Below are 16,025 nucleotides of genomic sequence, written 5' to 3' on the forward strand. Positions count from 1 at the left end.
ACACTATATCCATTCTTAGCATTTTTCAAGCATAAAATACACTATTAGCTGTCATCACCAAGTTGTACACAGAGCTCTTCATCAATTCCTAGTATCCAAATGAAATTTTCTGATTGAATCACGATCTCCTCAGCCACCCTCCCCATCCACACGTATAATTTCAATCTAGCTTACTGGTAATTTCTGTAAATGAATGTAATGTTTAAAAAATCAGGCCTTTATTAATATCACTAGACTTAATAAAATCCACATGAAAAGCGTGGTTAAATTCCTCAACCTGCATATCCCTTCTCATGTCAGGACATAATTCTGTGAATAAAAGAGGTCGCTGAACATTTAGATTAAAAATGGATAGCTCCAAGTTCAGAGACTTGTCTCATTCTATAGAAAACTGCATTGATTAAGGCTTTTCAGTACTATTAAACATAAATTATGATAAGGAAAAGAATACAACATATTCATTCTGTAACATAAACACCTGAAATTATGTTCATTTTTATATATTCAGAGGCTTTCTTGTAGTGGGGAGTGAACCCAGGGCCTTTCACATTCTAGGCAAGCACTGATTCACTGGGTTACATTCCCAGCCCCTTTTATTTTTTATTTTGAGACAGAGGATCACCAAGCAGGCCAGGCTGGGCTCTAACTTGCAGTTGGCCCCATCAGCCTCCTGAGTTGCTGGGATTAGAGGCCTGTGCCAGTGTAGCCAGTTCTTGTATTTATATACATGTGCTCCCTACGCGCGTGTGTGTGTGTGTGTGTGTGTGTGTGTGTGCTTTCAATTATATTGCTGTTTTTAAAGATGCTTATGTACAAAAACAAAACTGTGGATTAGGGAGAAGGCCCAAAAATCCTTCATCTGCATCTGCCACTAAAACTGCTGGATTAAAGGATTAGCTCTCTACTTACTTGTAATGTAGATGCAGTCATTCGAGTGGGGTTGCCTTACAACAAAAATTTAATTCCATCTCTAACCGTTGGTCAGATTTAAGTAATAACTATTAAAGAGTCTCAAAAAATTATTTTTCTCTGATAAATGATGTTAAGCTTTAATAGTTGATAAAAATACTGATATGTCTAACATAGTGAATTTAGTAAACAGATCTTTTTGATAACCAAATAATGTTCCATGGTTTCTTATGAGCCCATTTTGTTGCTGTTATGCTTTTTTTAAAATCGAGACATATTAGAAAAGAAATAGAGTACTACTCAGCAGTGAAGAATGATAAACTAGAGACATTTAAAGCTATATGGATGCACATTGAGGCCATATTCTTAAGTGAAATTAATAGGACACACGTGCAAATATTGAATTGTCTCTCTGCGGGGAGAAACTGAAAGTGTAAATGAGGACCAAAGTGTATAGTAGATTATGTAAAATAGGAAACAAAGGTTCCAATGGGAAGGGGAAGTGGGAGGGGAGGAAAGAATGGAAAGAAAAAATATGATAAAAGAAGGAAAAAGTGGAAACAAATCTTTTGTAGACAGGGAGGAGTGGAGGGGTGGAAGGGAGGGAAGAGGATTGGAAAAAACAAGAACTAAAATATCTCAGGTATAGGGACAAATTCTTGATGAATGTGATCACAATGTATACCTAAAGTGTGCCAATAAAGTTAATTTAAACAAAAAATGAAAGCGAAAATATCCTTGTAATGTTGTTGGAGTGTTACCTTTTTGTTTTCTCCCCCAGTGGATCCGAAAGTGGCAGGACGGAAACCGGTGTTCACGTTTTGTGCCATGAGGGCAGATGATGGGCCGTGCAAAGCACTGATGAAGAGATTTTATTTCAATATTTTAACTTTTGAGTGTGAAGAATTTATATATGGAGGATGTCAAGGAAATGAGAATCGATTTGATAGTGTGGAGGAGTGCAAAGCAACGTGTTTAGAAGGTGGGTTTCCGTCCAGCAACCTTCGTGTGTCTTGGGTCTGATCACGAATTTGATGCTTCTAGAAAATAGTAATGAAATACTCAATATTCCCAAGGAATCTTTCGCTCCACGGTTTTAGCTATCGTGCTCGTGTACGGTTTTCATTGTTTCATGTATGTTGTTGTGCAATTATTAGGCCTCGTTTATTGTCCTCCATTTCTCATAACAAAGAAGAAAGAAAAGCTCTCAAGAGCCAAGACAGTTTTGCATTTGCAATGACAAGAGTAATTAAGCCACCCTGGTAGCTGTGACTGGGCAAGGAAAGGTAGGTCAGGATGACTTAGTCCGACCTCTGACAGCACGGTGACCTCAGGACTTCCTGCTCTACAGACAAAGAATCTGAGAATTCACTTTGAGGTTCTCTAGCTACTAATTGGAAAACACTGGTCAAAATTTTGAATGTTCTTATCTCACTTCCTTTTTCTGAATTGTGAGTTACTCAAGAGAGAAAACTCTGAGTCGCTTTAACGCCCCAGTTTCTAGCCAGATACCCACCCCTATAGCACGTTCTCAACGCTGGTCAAATGGAATTGTAGTACGCTGGAGATGACGTCTCTAATGTGTCACACTAGAAATTCTGGACTCTTTGTTGTTTTTATTGTTATTTTTGTTTTTGCAAAGCAAGCAGCTGTCCTTTCTCAGGCTTTCCAAAGCTGTTTAGGTTTTCGCTACAGACTTGGCATTGTGGCGCTCTTGGCCTAGGAAGGAAGTCTCAGTGTGGAAACAGGGACCATCGCCGCTCTGTGACTCTGTGAGATGTTTTGTTGTATACTGAGCTGACAGAGGAGAACTGACCGGAATATATTTTACTTCAGAGCATTTCCTTCTCTTAGCTCTCTGTCGAAGCTCTAGAAACATTACTGACACCCACCAGGCAGCTCAGTGGTCATTGGTGGAGCCATGGTTGCTTGTGATTGGCTGGTCATTGTTCATTCATCACGGTTTCTATACCCTAATTCCTTCCATATATGTTGGGCCAGCTGTCCTTTTGTGTGGAGTGAAAAAACCACTTAGTCTTCAGTACCTTGGCTACAGTCCTAGTTGGCTCATTCTTTGTAATCCTCACTCTTTTATTTAGCAGTCTACTTATTTTCATCAACTGGTCACTTCTCTAAAATTTAGACCTGTTCCTCCTTCTTTCTTTAATAGCTCAGCATGTCTTATTTCAACATTGCACAAAAAATTGTTTTCCTTAAAATCTATCAAATACATAATCGTTTGGTTCTTCAGTGACAGGCCACTTGTACGTTTTAGACATCATTATGGTCTAGCATACAAATCAATGTGAATCTCGGGCCCTCGTCTCCATCGTATTATCTCTTCAAATTCTTTTTAATATGATTGCGTGAATGTCTGTGTTTTTTAATAAGGTACTGTTAAGGTTACAGCAGGCATATGGGAAAAAAGAACTACCAGACTTTAAAAAAAATTACGGAAAGAGAAAATGCTTTCTTTAGCCATGGTAGAATAAATAGAAATGGACCTGTCTTTCCTTACATAAGTATCGAAAAAGAATACGAACAAAATACATCAATCAACTATTTACAGACATTGATTAAAAGTTAGTGCAGGATTGTAATATCTGAAAGAAGAGAAACACAAGACAGGGGCCCTCCTGTCCCTGCACTCTGCAGGAAATCGCCGAGGATGGGTGAAGGAAGGGAAATCCCATGACGGCGTTGTTACAGGATGAGGAAAGGAAATGAAGACAGCTGGGATTTTCAGAACAGTGTGACAGAAAATAAACTCATGCAGAGGAAAACACCCTCAGAAATCTAGATAGCAACCTCTTTGAATTTTCACTGAATTAAAAAATCTGCATTTACTTGGTTATTAATTCAATAACTTTTAACTGAAACAATTTTGAGAAGAATTTAATATTTAACTTAATGTTAGGACTACATTATCCCTTGAGTAGAAGCCACTTCAGACTTGCCCTGAGAGTGCTTAAAAACAAACTTCAAATAACAACCGGACAAAAGGAACTTGAGCATATTTCAAAGGAAGACAATAAAATCCATGGACTAAAACTTCAATATTGGAAAATATTTATAATCTGCCCTTCAAAATATGAAGCATTTAAAGAAAATTCAAACTGACTCAACTAGGAGAAAAGCAACTCTATTCAAACAGGCAAAAATAATAAAGGTGATGAAATTAGCAGAGAAGAACTTTAAAATAACTATTACTACTGTACTGCAGAATTTAAAGAAAATGGGAATAGGGAGAAAATGCAATCTATAAAAGAGAACTAAATGAAAATTCTGGACTTGAAGCCTGCCATGCATGAATCAGGAAATTTAGCGGATGTACTAAGAGTTGATTAGAAACTGCAGAAGAAAAGGTTGATAAACTTAAAGACAACATGATAGAGAGTTTAAAATAAAGCACACCAGCTCTTCCCCAACAACAAAAGTAAAAGATGAAATTCTGTCATTTGTAGCAGCATGGAGAGAACTACAGATAATATTATGTGAAATAAGCCAGGCACAGTGAGCCAAGGCCAGTGCGACCTCAGTCATATGTGCAAGCTAAAAACATTGATCTCCTACAAGTTGAGAGGAGAATGGTGGGTATGAGAGACTGGGAAAAGTAGTGAGGCCGAGGAAGCACCTAAAAGAGGAGGAGATGGACCAGCAAATGTGCATTTACAGATGGGCACTGCACAGTGGCTCCAGAGAGCACTGATGAATGTCTGGAAGACAGACATGTTTAACCTCATTTAACATCATACAGTATGTTAAAACATCATATCTTATCCCATTAATATGTGCAACCTTGTCTTTTGTATCACTTAAAAAACAAATTTATTGCTATAAGTAATGTTTTCATTATAATAACTAACAATATTTGGAAAAGATAACTTTGATTTCTTTTAAGATGTTATGTTATATGAAGAATTTTCAATGATAATGAGTATATGGTCCTAATTCATTAAATTTGAAACTGATTTTCCCTTATAAATTCTGGCAACTGATACACATGGTTTGTTTTTCTTGCAGAATTTTCACCACTGAAGAAGTCGACTTTGGAAAAAGGTAACTAACTATTCATGTATTTGTATAGTTGTAGAACTTATTTAAGGCACCTAGATATTAACATTTTTAGGCTTTTCTGTTACAGGGCTGATCATAAGCCATATGATATGTGAAATGATGTCTTGGTTAGAGGTATAATGAGAAATGACAAACCATATACATGAGATTGGGTGGAAGAGTTTCCACACACTGTGTTCATTTGCATCTAAACACAGCACAATATTTAGTGTCAGACGACTCAGTCCAAAGATTCATGTGCTATTCAAACAGTTTCCAGATAGCAATGGAGATGTTGCTCGTCTTGTTTCAGTTCTCCATTCTTTAATCCTGCGTGAATGTTGGTACCATGTGGCTTAACAAGTTACAGCCAATATTTCCCCGAAACAGAGGTGTATCTTTGAGTTATCAACAATTCTGTATGCAAACATCTCTGGAGAGATTTAGTAACAAATGATTGCCTTTGTCAACATCATTTACTGGGTGGGTACATCTTTGATTTTGTGATTTAAATTGCTTTATTTATTATTGATAACAAGAAATAATTACGTTTTAGTGAATATATCAGCCCAAAGGCTAACAACAGACCAAATAAACCAATCATGTTTTAATAAATGTCTTAATCCAATTATCATTGATAGCAATTACAGTTAAGTGAGAAAATACTAAATGGAGATGTGTTATTTAACTGAAGACATGAGAGATTACATAATTTAAAATTTTACTAATTTTTATTTAATCATGTGGGAAGGAGTTGTAAAGTTTCTTTATTCAGTTTAATTTTGAGGCTTAATTTAGTGATCAGAATTTGAGTCAAAATGTAAAATGCAAATCCAGTGTCCAAGATTTTACAGATAGTGCACACAAATATAGGTGATTATTTACTATTTTAAGAATAATTTCTTGTAGGTATTGAATTAATCTTGAAAAAATGTTCATTATACGAATTAAATGAAATATTCTCAAAGAATATAGCTCTTTTATAAATGAGGTTCTGTCCACTAAGTAAAAGAAGATATTTTCAGGAAAGAAAAAAGTGGCAATATAGGTGTTAAGGCCTAGGTCCTAGGTATTAAGGTCTAGGTATTAAGATCTTTTTCCAAAAACATAGTATTAAAAAATGTGTAGACCAAAATTTTGCTGTAAATTATGCTATAAAGTAAACATGTAGGCCAGATGTGGCCGTGCCTGCCTAGAATCCCAGCACTCCTGGAAGATGATTTGGAAAAATCAGTGGTTCTCAAGTTGGCGCTCCAGCCTGGGCAATTCAGTGAAAGCTGATCTCAAAATACAAAATAGGAAAAGGCTGGGGATGTCATTCCAACAAAGTGTTCAATAACAAATACAGAAGATGGATGGATGGGTGGATGGATAGACAAAAGGTGAAAGAGATGGATATACAGATGACAGAAATGATAGGGAAAGAGCGGTAGAGAGATAGAATAACTGAAAAGTCATTCATTCTTAATTGATATTACACATGAAAGTTAGAAAACAAAGCTTTATTCACACGTTATAGAACTGAATGTGCTCAAACAAATCCATACGAAAGCCTTCTGTCAACTTGAAGTTGACTTTAGTGATGTGATCCAGTGGTTGTAAGGACAGTGGGCATTCATTACAGTCCTTTGGGAAGAACTTTGACTCTCAGGCAAATTCCAGCTATTCAGGCCCATGTGAAAACTAACATTTAAAATTTTATGCCCTGTGAAAGTTGGTGTATGGTATATGCAGTCTACATTTGGAGATACTAAACTTCAAACACCAGATTAGAGGAAGAGTGTAGGCAAATGCAGAAGTACAGCACTTGTGTTTCTCCAAAGGTATAAACAATTAACTTCTTGCTCTGTAATAATATTTTTAATTGTGGTCCTAGGAAGAATTTTTTGGCATGTGTTGCTTCTTCCTAAAATAAATGTATGTCCATTACTGAGAACTTATTTAAATGATAACAACTTTCAGTTTATTAATCATGCAAATCAGCATAAATTTTACCATTTTTTTCTTTTTGTGAAAATACGTAAAAATAATTCTCTCACTTTTGTTGAACATAGAATTCGCATGTTAAAATTATTTAAACTTTAAAAGTGCATGGTAACTAAAACTAATGGAAATGGTAGTAATTCAATGTATTTTGTTTCTCTTATGAAAAGGCATTATGAAATTTAAATAATTTTTGTCATGTCCTTGTTTGTTACACTTAACCACAAATAAGAGTAACATTCACTTTGAAAAAACAATTATATGAGATGAAGAATGCCCAACAGCACTAATCAAAGAAAACCCAACTTGAGATAGCTCTTCACTCCTACTAGAATGGCTATTACCAAAAGACAAAAGAGTGCACTCTTGGTAGGCTAAAATTTTTTATTTCCTTATGGAAAACAATAAAGAGGTTTTCAAAAATTTAAAATTTGAGAGAGAGCTACTACATGATCCTGCAACCTGATATATACTGGGTATATAGCAAAGGGAAATGAGCTTAATACACTTTCACATTTACTGGGGCATTACACAATAGCCAAGATGAGGAAGGAGACTTAGGTGTTCACCAACAGATGAGTGGAGGAGAAGATGTGGTGTACATACTTGGTGGAAAAATATAGAAATTGGAGCTTTGTCCAAAATATTCAAGTCCAATAAGTCTCATGATTACAGCATGTTGGATAATTAGCTCACTTCTCTTTAGAGAGTTAGAGTGCACACAGAACTTAAATGCTGATCAGAATATCACAACTTTGGTGACAGCTGTGCTTAGCATGGCTTGGAACTCTATCAAAGAAGGGCTCTTGGACTTTTGCAAAAGCCTCTTCAATCCCTGAACATGTATTTCCTTTCTGCTTCTGTGCTGTTGGAATAGTTCCAATACTTGGGAGGAAAAAAATCACAGTAGGGGAGGATGTGATATCTAGCACAGATATTAATTCTAGCATAAAAAAAGAATCCAGGAACTTCTAAGAATAGCCATGAAAGCTTCCGTACTTCTCAAATCTTTTCCAAATTGTAAACTTTAAACCATTCCTAATGAAGATCACATAGCACTGATTTCTCTAAGAACTCTCACACTTCAGCAACAGAGTCTGCATAAACCTTGCCTAAATACTGATGCACATAAGCTCAATATTAATAATTAAACCAAAGTTGGACGTATTATTTTGTACTTCCAAAGCATGAGTAGCACATGAGAAAATAGTCTAATATTTTTAAATGATTCAGTACATGAAAAAAACCTGTTAATTAATTCTCTACTTATTCAGATGAGAATATAGAATTTAAAATGTCAATTATGAAAATTTGTGTGACAATAATGTGTCTTCATTTTCTAGGCACCACAAAACACATAGTAGATAATTGTAATATTGTATAATTTCCAGTGAAGTTATGTTTTTACATCTTAATTTGTCACATTTACCCATTAAATTACTAAATATTTCTAATTAAGTAAATAAAGTATTTACCAAAAGAAGAGAATATTGCCTTCTGACACTGTGACAATTTTCAGGAAAACCAGATTTATGCTTTTTGGAAGATGATGTTGGAATCTGTCGAGCTTATATTACCAGATACTTTTATAACAATCAGACAAGACAATGTGAGCCTTTCGCATATGGTGGATGCCTAGGCAACCTAAACAACTTTGAGTCCCTGGAAGAATGCAAGAGCACCTGCGACCTTCCAAGTAAGTTCGTTTTCCACGTGATAAGCCTCCTTTTACAAATAAAGCATCAGAGATGATCAGATTGATCCAGGTTTTGTTTCAGCCATGTAATTACTTTTATATATTTCATTTGCCCTCCTCAGAATACTGCGGTATACTTTTGGCATAATGGTTGGGTTTCTGAAATCCCTATTCTTATGAAAATTTGAGGGTAAATCAATATGTGGAAACAACCGCTTAAAATCAGCTTGTTTTGTTTGCTCATGTAACACAGCAGGGCAGTCTGAATATTAATAGCTGGACATTGTTGACCATGAACTCCAAAATTCCTCCTGAAATTATTATCCTATAATATACATGTATATTTAAAGTTTAGTACCGGCAAATTTAATGTAGCGATGTGACTAAAATTTCTAGAACTCTACTCTTCTTCAAGCTCTGTATCATGTATACAGCTACAGAATTGTGACAATGCTCACATGCTTTAATTGGCCATATTTTTTTCAGTGAGTGATGTCCAGGTGGATGGTCATAGAACCACACCTGCTCCACTTGTTACCAAAAACACCAAGTCTCTAACCTCCCAATCCACCAAAGCTTCCAGTATTTGGGGTAAGAATCTCATTTTTTTGGTTCATTGCTGAAAACTATTATCATGGTAGCAAACAAAGTATATTGTGTATTAGCAATATCCCTTTAAAAATAGTCATTTTGCTATTTAATAATACGTGTGTCGACACTGAGATTCGACATGTTGAAGACATGTAATCCCATAAAAGAAATATTTTTTCCTAATCCTTTTAAAGTATGCTTTGAAGAAGAATTTCGATTGTGAACTTTCTTATGGCATTTAGCTCAATGCTAAATTTATCTTATAAAATAATACTAGGAATTACCAGCCTTGGCGTATAATACATCACTTTCCTGGAAGCCACCCGCTGAAGCAGTCTAAAGTACTTTTAAAATCAAGCAGAGAGCTGGGCAAGGTCTCTAGTGTTAAAGGGCAGATTCGAAAGTACTTGAGTGTCCGCCCCCAAAGGACACGTCAACTCCAGAGAGAACGTTCTCACAGGTTTCTGCAGAATTCCTTTCTGGATTATACCCTCTCAGCAATTTTATTAAATTTAGGCAAAGATGCGGAAATACTCCCTGAAAATGGAAACCTAAGGAAATAGTGCAAATACTGGAAAACATAAGCAGAAAACATAAATATCTGAAGGATTAATAGGAACATAAAAAGCTCAAAATTAAACCGAATAAATAAAACTTTGACCTCAACTGTAAAAAATCACATGTGCTCATTCAGAAATTGGAGCTTTCATTTAGAAGCAGTCCGTGCAAACACGTCAAACACAAAGTTGGCGTGAGATTAAGGAGTTCCTGTAACTATTAAAATTGAAAACATAGTATTAAGAAACACTAATCTTGGACTGGGGATTTAGCTCAGTGGTTCTGCCACCTGCTTCGCAAGAGCAAGGACCCGAGTTCGATCCCCAGTACCAGAAACACCAATCTTGGTCCAGGAATCGTTCACCCTGGCCGAATATCAGAATCAGACGAAATTCAGAAGCGGTACACAACAAACTAACAGAGAGCAACAGGAAACAAAGGCAGAATCTGCCCAGGTGGATTGAAACCACTGTGAAAACTGACGGGAACGTGCCTAGAACGGGGCTGTGCTTTGTCCTACAGGGAACGAGTCACTCATGGGTCTTGCTTCAGCCCCTAGTGCCACACCTTAGAGTCACACAGAGAGTTTACAGCATGTTGGTAGAAGGATCAGAAAGAGTAAGGAGAGCGGAAATCCAAGAGGGAGGAGAGCTAAGTCCTAGGTCCAACCTCATCACCCTTTAGTCTGCCCATCCCGGTCCACAATCCCATCCTTATTCTCCTCCACCCAGCCTTAGGGCATCAGGATTAAGCGTGCGCTCCAAAGTTTAAATATCTTTCTGCACAATATTGTTTGATTTGAGATAGTCGAAAATGAATGACCATCTCATCTCAAGAATTAGTAAATAACTTAAATGGCAGTTACTGGATCAGTGTCCTGATAAGATAGCATCAGAGGAATTCAGACTAGCAGTGGGGGTGGAACAATATGATGTCATCAAAATCCCTGCAGGCCCCGAGGTTCTATAGTTACAGCCCCGAATTCAGAGAATTTAAGGTGAGTTTAAGCCTCAATATTGCTTTGTGTGTAATAAGTGTCCTGTTTCGAGTTTTATATATGAAGTGGTTTCATTGCATTGTATTTTCCTTTCTTTCCAGCTTTATAAGTTTCAGCTCTATAACTTTTGTTTTATTAACTTAAATATCACATGGTCAAAAGCATGTTAACTATCATTGTAAAAGATAAGAGTTTATGGCGAAGGATTTAATGACACCCATCTACAAATAGATGCATAGAACTGCATTTCAAAGTGTTTCAGGGTTTTTGTTTGAATTCAGTACCGATTCAAGTAGAGATTTTCAGTCATTTATCTTTAAAATGAGTAGAGTAGATTCGTTTGGGGTTGGTTTTATCTTGAAGTTGTATGAAGTATAAAATTCACTATCAGACCTTTTGATTAGATAATGTGAAATAGGAAGAAAGGGTCCAAAGGGGAAGGGGAAGTGGGAGAGGTAGAGGAAGGGAAAAAAGGGAATGGAATTAATATGAGAAAGGGAGAAAACAGAAACAAAGTCTTTGTAAATAGGGAGGAGTGGAGGGGTTGAATGGAGGGCAAGGGAATGGGGAAAAAATAAGAAGCAAGATACATCACGCAAAGGTACAAATTCCCAATGATGAATGTCATCATATTTTATACCTAAAATGTACCAATAAATGTAAAGGAAAAAAATGCATTATTGTTCAGCAGGCATACTCCGAGGTAAGAAAGAGGAAATGAAGAAGATTAAGTGTGAGAAAGTAATAGTCACACATTTTAAATATTCCTTGGTATATGTCCATTCTAGGTTTTTATGAAAGACATCTATGGAAAAGTGTGCTAAATAAAGTAATAACACCAAAATCCTGCCGGGTGTGGTGGCACATGCCTGCAATTCTAGCACTTAGGAAGCCGAGGCAGGAGGAAAGCTGTGAGTTCCAGGCCAGCCTGAGCTACATAGTGAGTTCAAGACCAGCCTGAGCTACATAGCAAGACCGATTCTCAAAAATCAAACAAACAAACAGATAAAAGAATAAACACAAGAACAGAATACTAAGAAAGAGGTAAAACTCTGACAAAATGAATTTAAACAAAAGTATTAATAAGAATGTTTATGTAAAAGAGATATTTTAAAGATAGTTGTCTTCACAGTAAATGCATTTAAAATGAAAGAAAACACTTATTTTTTTGTTCAAAAAGCATTTCCTTTTTTATTATATATATATTTTCCTCAAAACCTACCTTTCTATATGGCCAATCATTTCCTAGGAACATAATGCATTTTCTTTTTTTCTTTTGTAAGCTTCCTAAACTAAGACACGAAACAATACTGTAAAAACGGCTACAAGGAGTTCAATACTACTCACCACGTAGAGGTGGGCATTGAATCCGGGCCGCTTTGTCCTGATACAACCCTGGAGCTGCGTTGTCCTGGACACGGAAGCTGGAGGCAGACAACCCTCCGCCCTGTAAACCCTTGCCCTTCTATGCCCAAGAGGTCTGCTGACATCTAGAAAAAGTGCTTGATTTCCCACTTCAAAAGATGATCTCTTTCACTGCATGCAGTTATATTAAAACATTATATTTGGTTCCTACTTTGCGTAGAACCTTGTTATTCAAGAGTTTCATCAATTGTACAAGGCTCTCTGTGGCTATCAATTTCTATTAAAAGCAAGTAAATCTTTTAAGGTTTCAATTCAGTGTGCAGGAACCATCACATAAGTAAAGCACATTCCTCTAAAACCCTTGCCCTTCAATAGTAACCCTTAGGTGCAGTATTTGGGTAGTCTAAAATTTATTTATTATTCACAAAGTGGAAGACATAACGTTAATGTTGTCTGCGTGATAATATTAAAAAAGTAACAGGAATTTTGCTTGATGTTTACCAGTTGCTAGAAAATATCTTATAAATTCCTTTTTAGTTTTCATTTATTCTTAAGTGCTCACACTAGAAGATAATATATAAGAATATATTTTCCCCAGTGATACTTCTAGACTACAGATGCCTGCCTACTTATTAAACCCAATGGAGGTTTAATTTTAATTTTTATTTTTATGTTTCAATTTTAAGTCTATTTGTGTAATTTCAAAGACTGAGCTTTATTCTTCCCTAAAGAAATTTTGGAAAAATCATTTTAAGTATATCCCTAAATGGGATTATTATTTGATTATTATTGATCAGCTGAATCAAGAGGATTTCAAATTACCTGCAGTGAACAAGTTTTCTTTACATGTGTGAAAGGATTTCTAAAGCAATTTCTCCAGATACTCTATTTTATGCATAATCTTCAGAATAAAACCTCTTTCCTCCTGACCTCTCCTCTATGATGGACAGTGTGCAATGATAAATAAAAGACCCTTGAGCACAAAGGCATGGGTTCAAATCCCATCTCTTGCACTTAAGATATTTCTTCACCTCCGTGGGTCTCGTCTTCCCTCTGCAAAATGGGCACGGTGATGCTACAGCACTGTCTAGACAGCCTCTGCTGGGAAGGACAGGCAGTCAGTAGACACCGCTCTGGAGGACAGAGCCGGGCACAGGCTGTGTGCTCCGTGGTGTTACTTCCTGTTATTTTCCACATTCACAGCAACACACTAACTGTTCTGGCATTAGTTTCTCATCTGTAAAACTGCTCTGTGAGTTCCCACTTGCAGAAGAAACAAATATTTCAGCATGTACAAAATTTCTAATTATTCAAATTAGGGGCACAAAAGTTGGCAGCAGCCAGGAAGGATGATAGGGAAAGGGGACAAAAAGAGATCTAAGATGCATATGAAAGATGCGTGTACAAACTCCCACGGCACCTGTGATCATCACGTACCGCAAACACGTATCAGTAAAACATAATAATGATGGAAAGAAAAAATAGTATCTACTTTTGAATAAGAGAAAAAGAAAGATGCAGCCTCAAAAGCACAACTAAACTTAAAAACAAATTCAGGCCTGAACTAAATTAACCTGTATAAGTGAACTCAAATGGTTTACATGTGTTTCTTAAAAACAAGTTGGTTGCATTGATATGAGCTAGTGTCACTGCACTTTGCAGCCAAAAAAAGTTGATTTGTATAACTGATTTTTTCAACACTTCCAACTTTCCAAACATCTAGAGTTCACCATTATTTTTTCAGTTTTTCAGTCAGAACACATGGAAATTTCTGTTAATTGCTTTCTTTCTTCTAGTCATTCATCAAATTCTGTTGCATTTTCTTCAGAGATATCTGTTTCTGCCTCCCCCATTTGTGGTCCTATCTGTTTTGTTCATATCATCAGCTTCTCCTGTGTAGATTATTGACACTATCACCAATCATTCAAAGGAGGACATTAATGAGAGTGAAAATGGGAAACTAAAATCATTTGGTTACATGTTTATTTTAAATAATTAGGCATTGGAAGGAAATTAGAATTGTCATTTTGATATAGTGATGAAATAATTTTATACTTAAGGTATTTCAATTTTCTTAAATTGTAAATATGCTGAGAATGCTATCTCCAAAAACAAAGCCTGAATTAATACTGGCATGGGCAAAGCTGGCAGTGTAGACATGAGACCAACAGGCAGCTATTCAAAAGTTCATATAACTCAGACACTATGTTCGTGTACCACATGTGTGGTCAGAAACCTGATGTATCGATCAACTAAATTATGTATATCCACACACACGGAGGAAATATATAACATGAATTATATGTGACCTTTTTGACATGTGCTGCCATTACGTTATAAAGTAAGCTTTAATCAAACTAGGTTTATGGAAAAATTTTTACACAGAGCCCCTAATCGATCCCTTCCTTTGCTGTGCTATTTTAACTTCATCCATTCGGTTGAAATTTGCCTGCATTATCTGTTAGCTCTTTACCTGTTCCAGATTTTCTTACTCTGCCTTTAATGCAAAAACAAAACAAACAAACAAACAAATGCTCAGTTCATTAAAGTCGTTCCCTTCATTATAATTGAACACAAATTATTGACTCTCCTTCCACACGATATTTTATGTGGTTTCTCTGGCCTAACAATCTCTGTTCCTCTCTGTATCATCTCAGCTGCTTTTTCACTACCAAACAGAAACCTTCTTCCTTTTTCTACTGGCTTCTGACTGTGATTCATCAAGTGCTTGTGATATTTGGGGGTGTGTTTTGTTGGATGCTCTATTTTATAAGTTTTTAAGAAAGAGATGATACTTATTTTATAGATATAGACAATGACAGCACCCTTCTCCAGCATTTAGCCTAGAATTAAGCACCATACCAGTGACTTACACTTTCTATTCATTAATTTTGTGATCCACAGTTACAAAAGAAAGAACCGGTGATGGTTGCAAGGAAGCTGATCACACTTACCAAGTCTTTCTAAATGCCTTCTGCATTCTTGTATTTGCATCACTTTTTAGGATTTCATAGCACTTTATGTGTATGTTAATATCTGTGCTTTCAGAATTTCCTCAATATTTATGTAGTATATGTAAGACCTATGACAGTATACCACTAATAAAGTTTTCATATTTTCATGCATAGTTAAATCATCCTCTCAATATGTCATGCTGGTAAATTTCGAACTAGAAAAGAAAAACTAATGTTCTCAAGTATTCGTACTGGCTCTAAGTCTTTTGGGTAGACTTGACTATTCATAGAAAGAAGTGAGTTATGTCCTTAATTCTCATAGGCCTTTTTGCTTCTTACACATGAACTCCTAACAGCTACCTTGGAATTACTTTATGGTAATCTGAAAAAAGTCATCTTTGGGTAAACTTCAAAAGCCTACTGCCTCTCCAGTCTCCAGCACTTGCTGTCGTACTGAGCAAAGGACACCTTCACATTTGATCTGGTTCATCATTACTACCTCCAGCTCCAGGGCCCGGGAAACTCATTGGATATCATGTTGAAGACTATTTGGCTACTTGAATCTGTGTATGTGTATGTGTCTCTCTCTCTCTCCTTCTCTCCCTGCCTTCTCTCTCTCTCTCTCCCTCGCTCTCTCTGTCCCTCACTCTCTCTCTCTCTCTCTCTCTCCCTCTGTCCCGCCCTCTGCCTCCCTCTCTCCTCCCCTCCCTCCCCTTTCAACTGCCCTCATTGTATGACCAAGGAGCCAGATTCCATCTGTGTGTGGAAAAAAATGAAAAGAAAATAAAACCGCAAATATGTAAATGTTGGCTATCTTGGCCTTTTGAAAGAGGAGTTATGCTGACAAAGGATTAAATCTGCAGCGTGCCATCCCTGATACAGTCAGTTTACAGATCAGCCACTCAACATGGTCAGT

General features: G+C 36.4%; 1 protein-coding gene across 3 annotated transcripts in view; it reads left to right on the plus strand.

Moving 5' to 3' along the window:
- Tfpi (tissue factor pathway inhibitor) overlaps positions 1-16,025 on the plus strand; it is a 57,924-nt gene that overhangs the window by 33,339 nt on the left and 8,560 nt on the right. For 2 of the 3 annotated variants that reach the window (XM_010636818.3, XM_010636819.3), the window contains exons 3-6: positions 1,691-1,891; positions 4,933-4,968; positions 8,468-8,644; positions 9,131-9,235. In XM_010636818.3, coding sequence (XP_010635120.1) covers positions 1,691-1,891; positions 4,933-4,968; positions 8,468-8,644; positions 9,131-9,235 — 519 coding nt within the window. The remainder of the gene's footprint in view (positions 1-1,690; positions 1,892-4,932; positions 4,969-8,467; positions 8,645-9,130; positions 9,236-16,025) is intronic. The other variant, XM_010636820.3, reaches the window with a different exon arrangement.

This window comes from Fukomys damarensis, unplaced genomic scaffold (assembly GCF_012274545.1).
Source record: "Fukomys damarensis isolate Sample0158 unplaced genomic scaffold, DMR_v1.0_HiC HiC_scaffold_26, whole genome shotgun sequence".
NCBI lineage: Eukaryota > Metazoa > Chordata > Mammalia > Rodentia > Bathyergidae > Fukomys > Fukomys damarensis.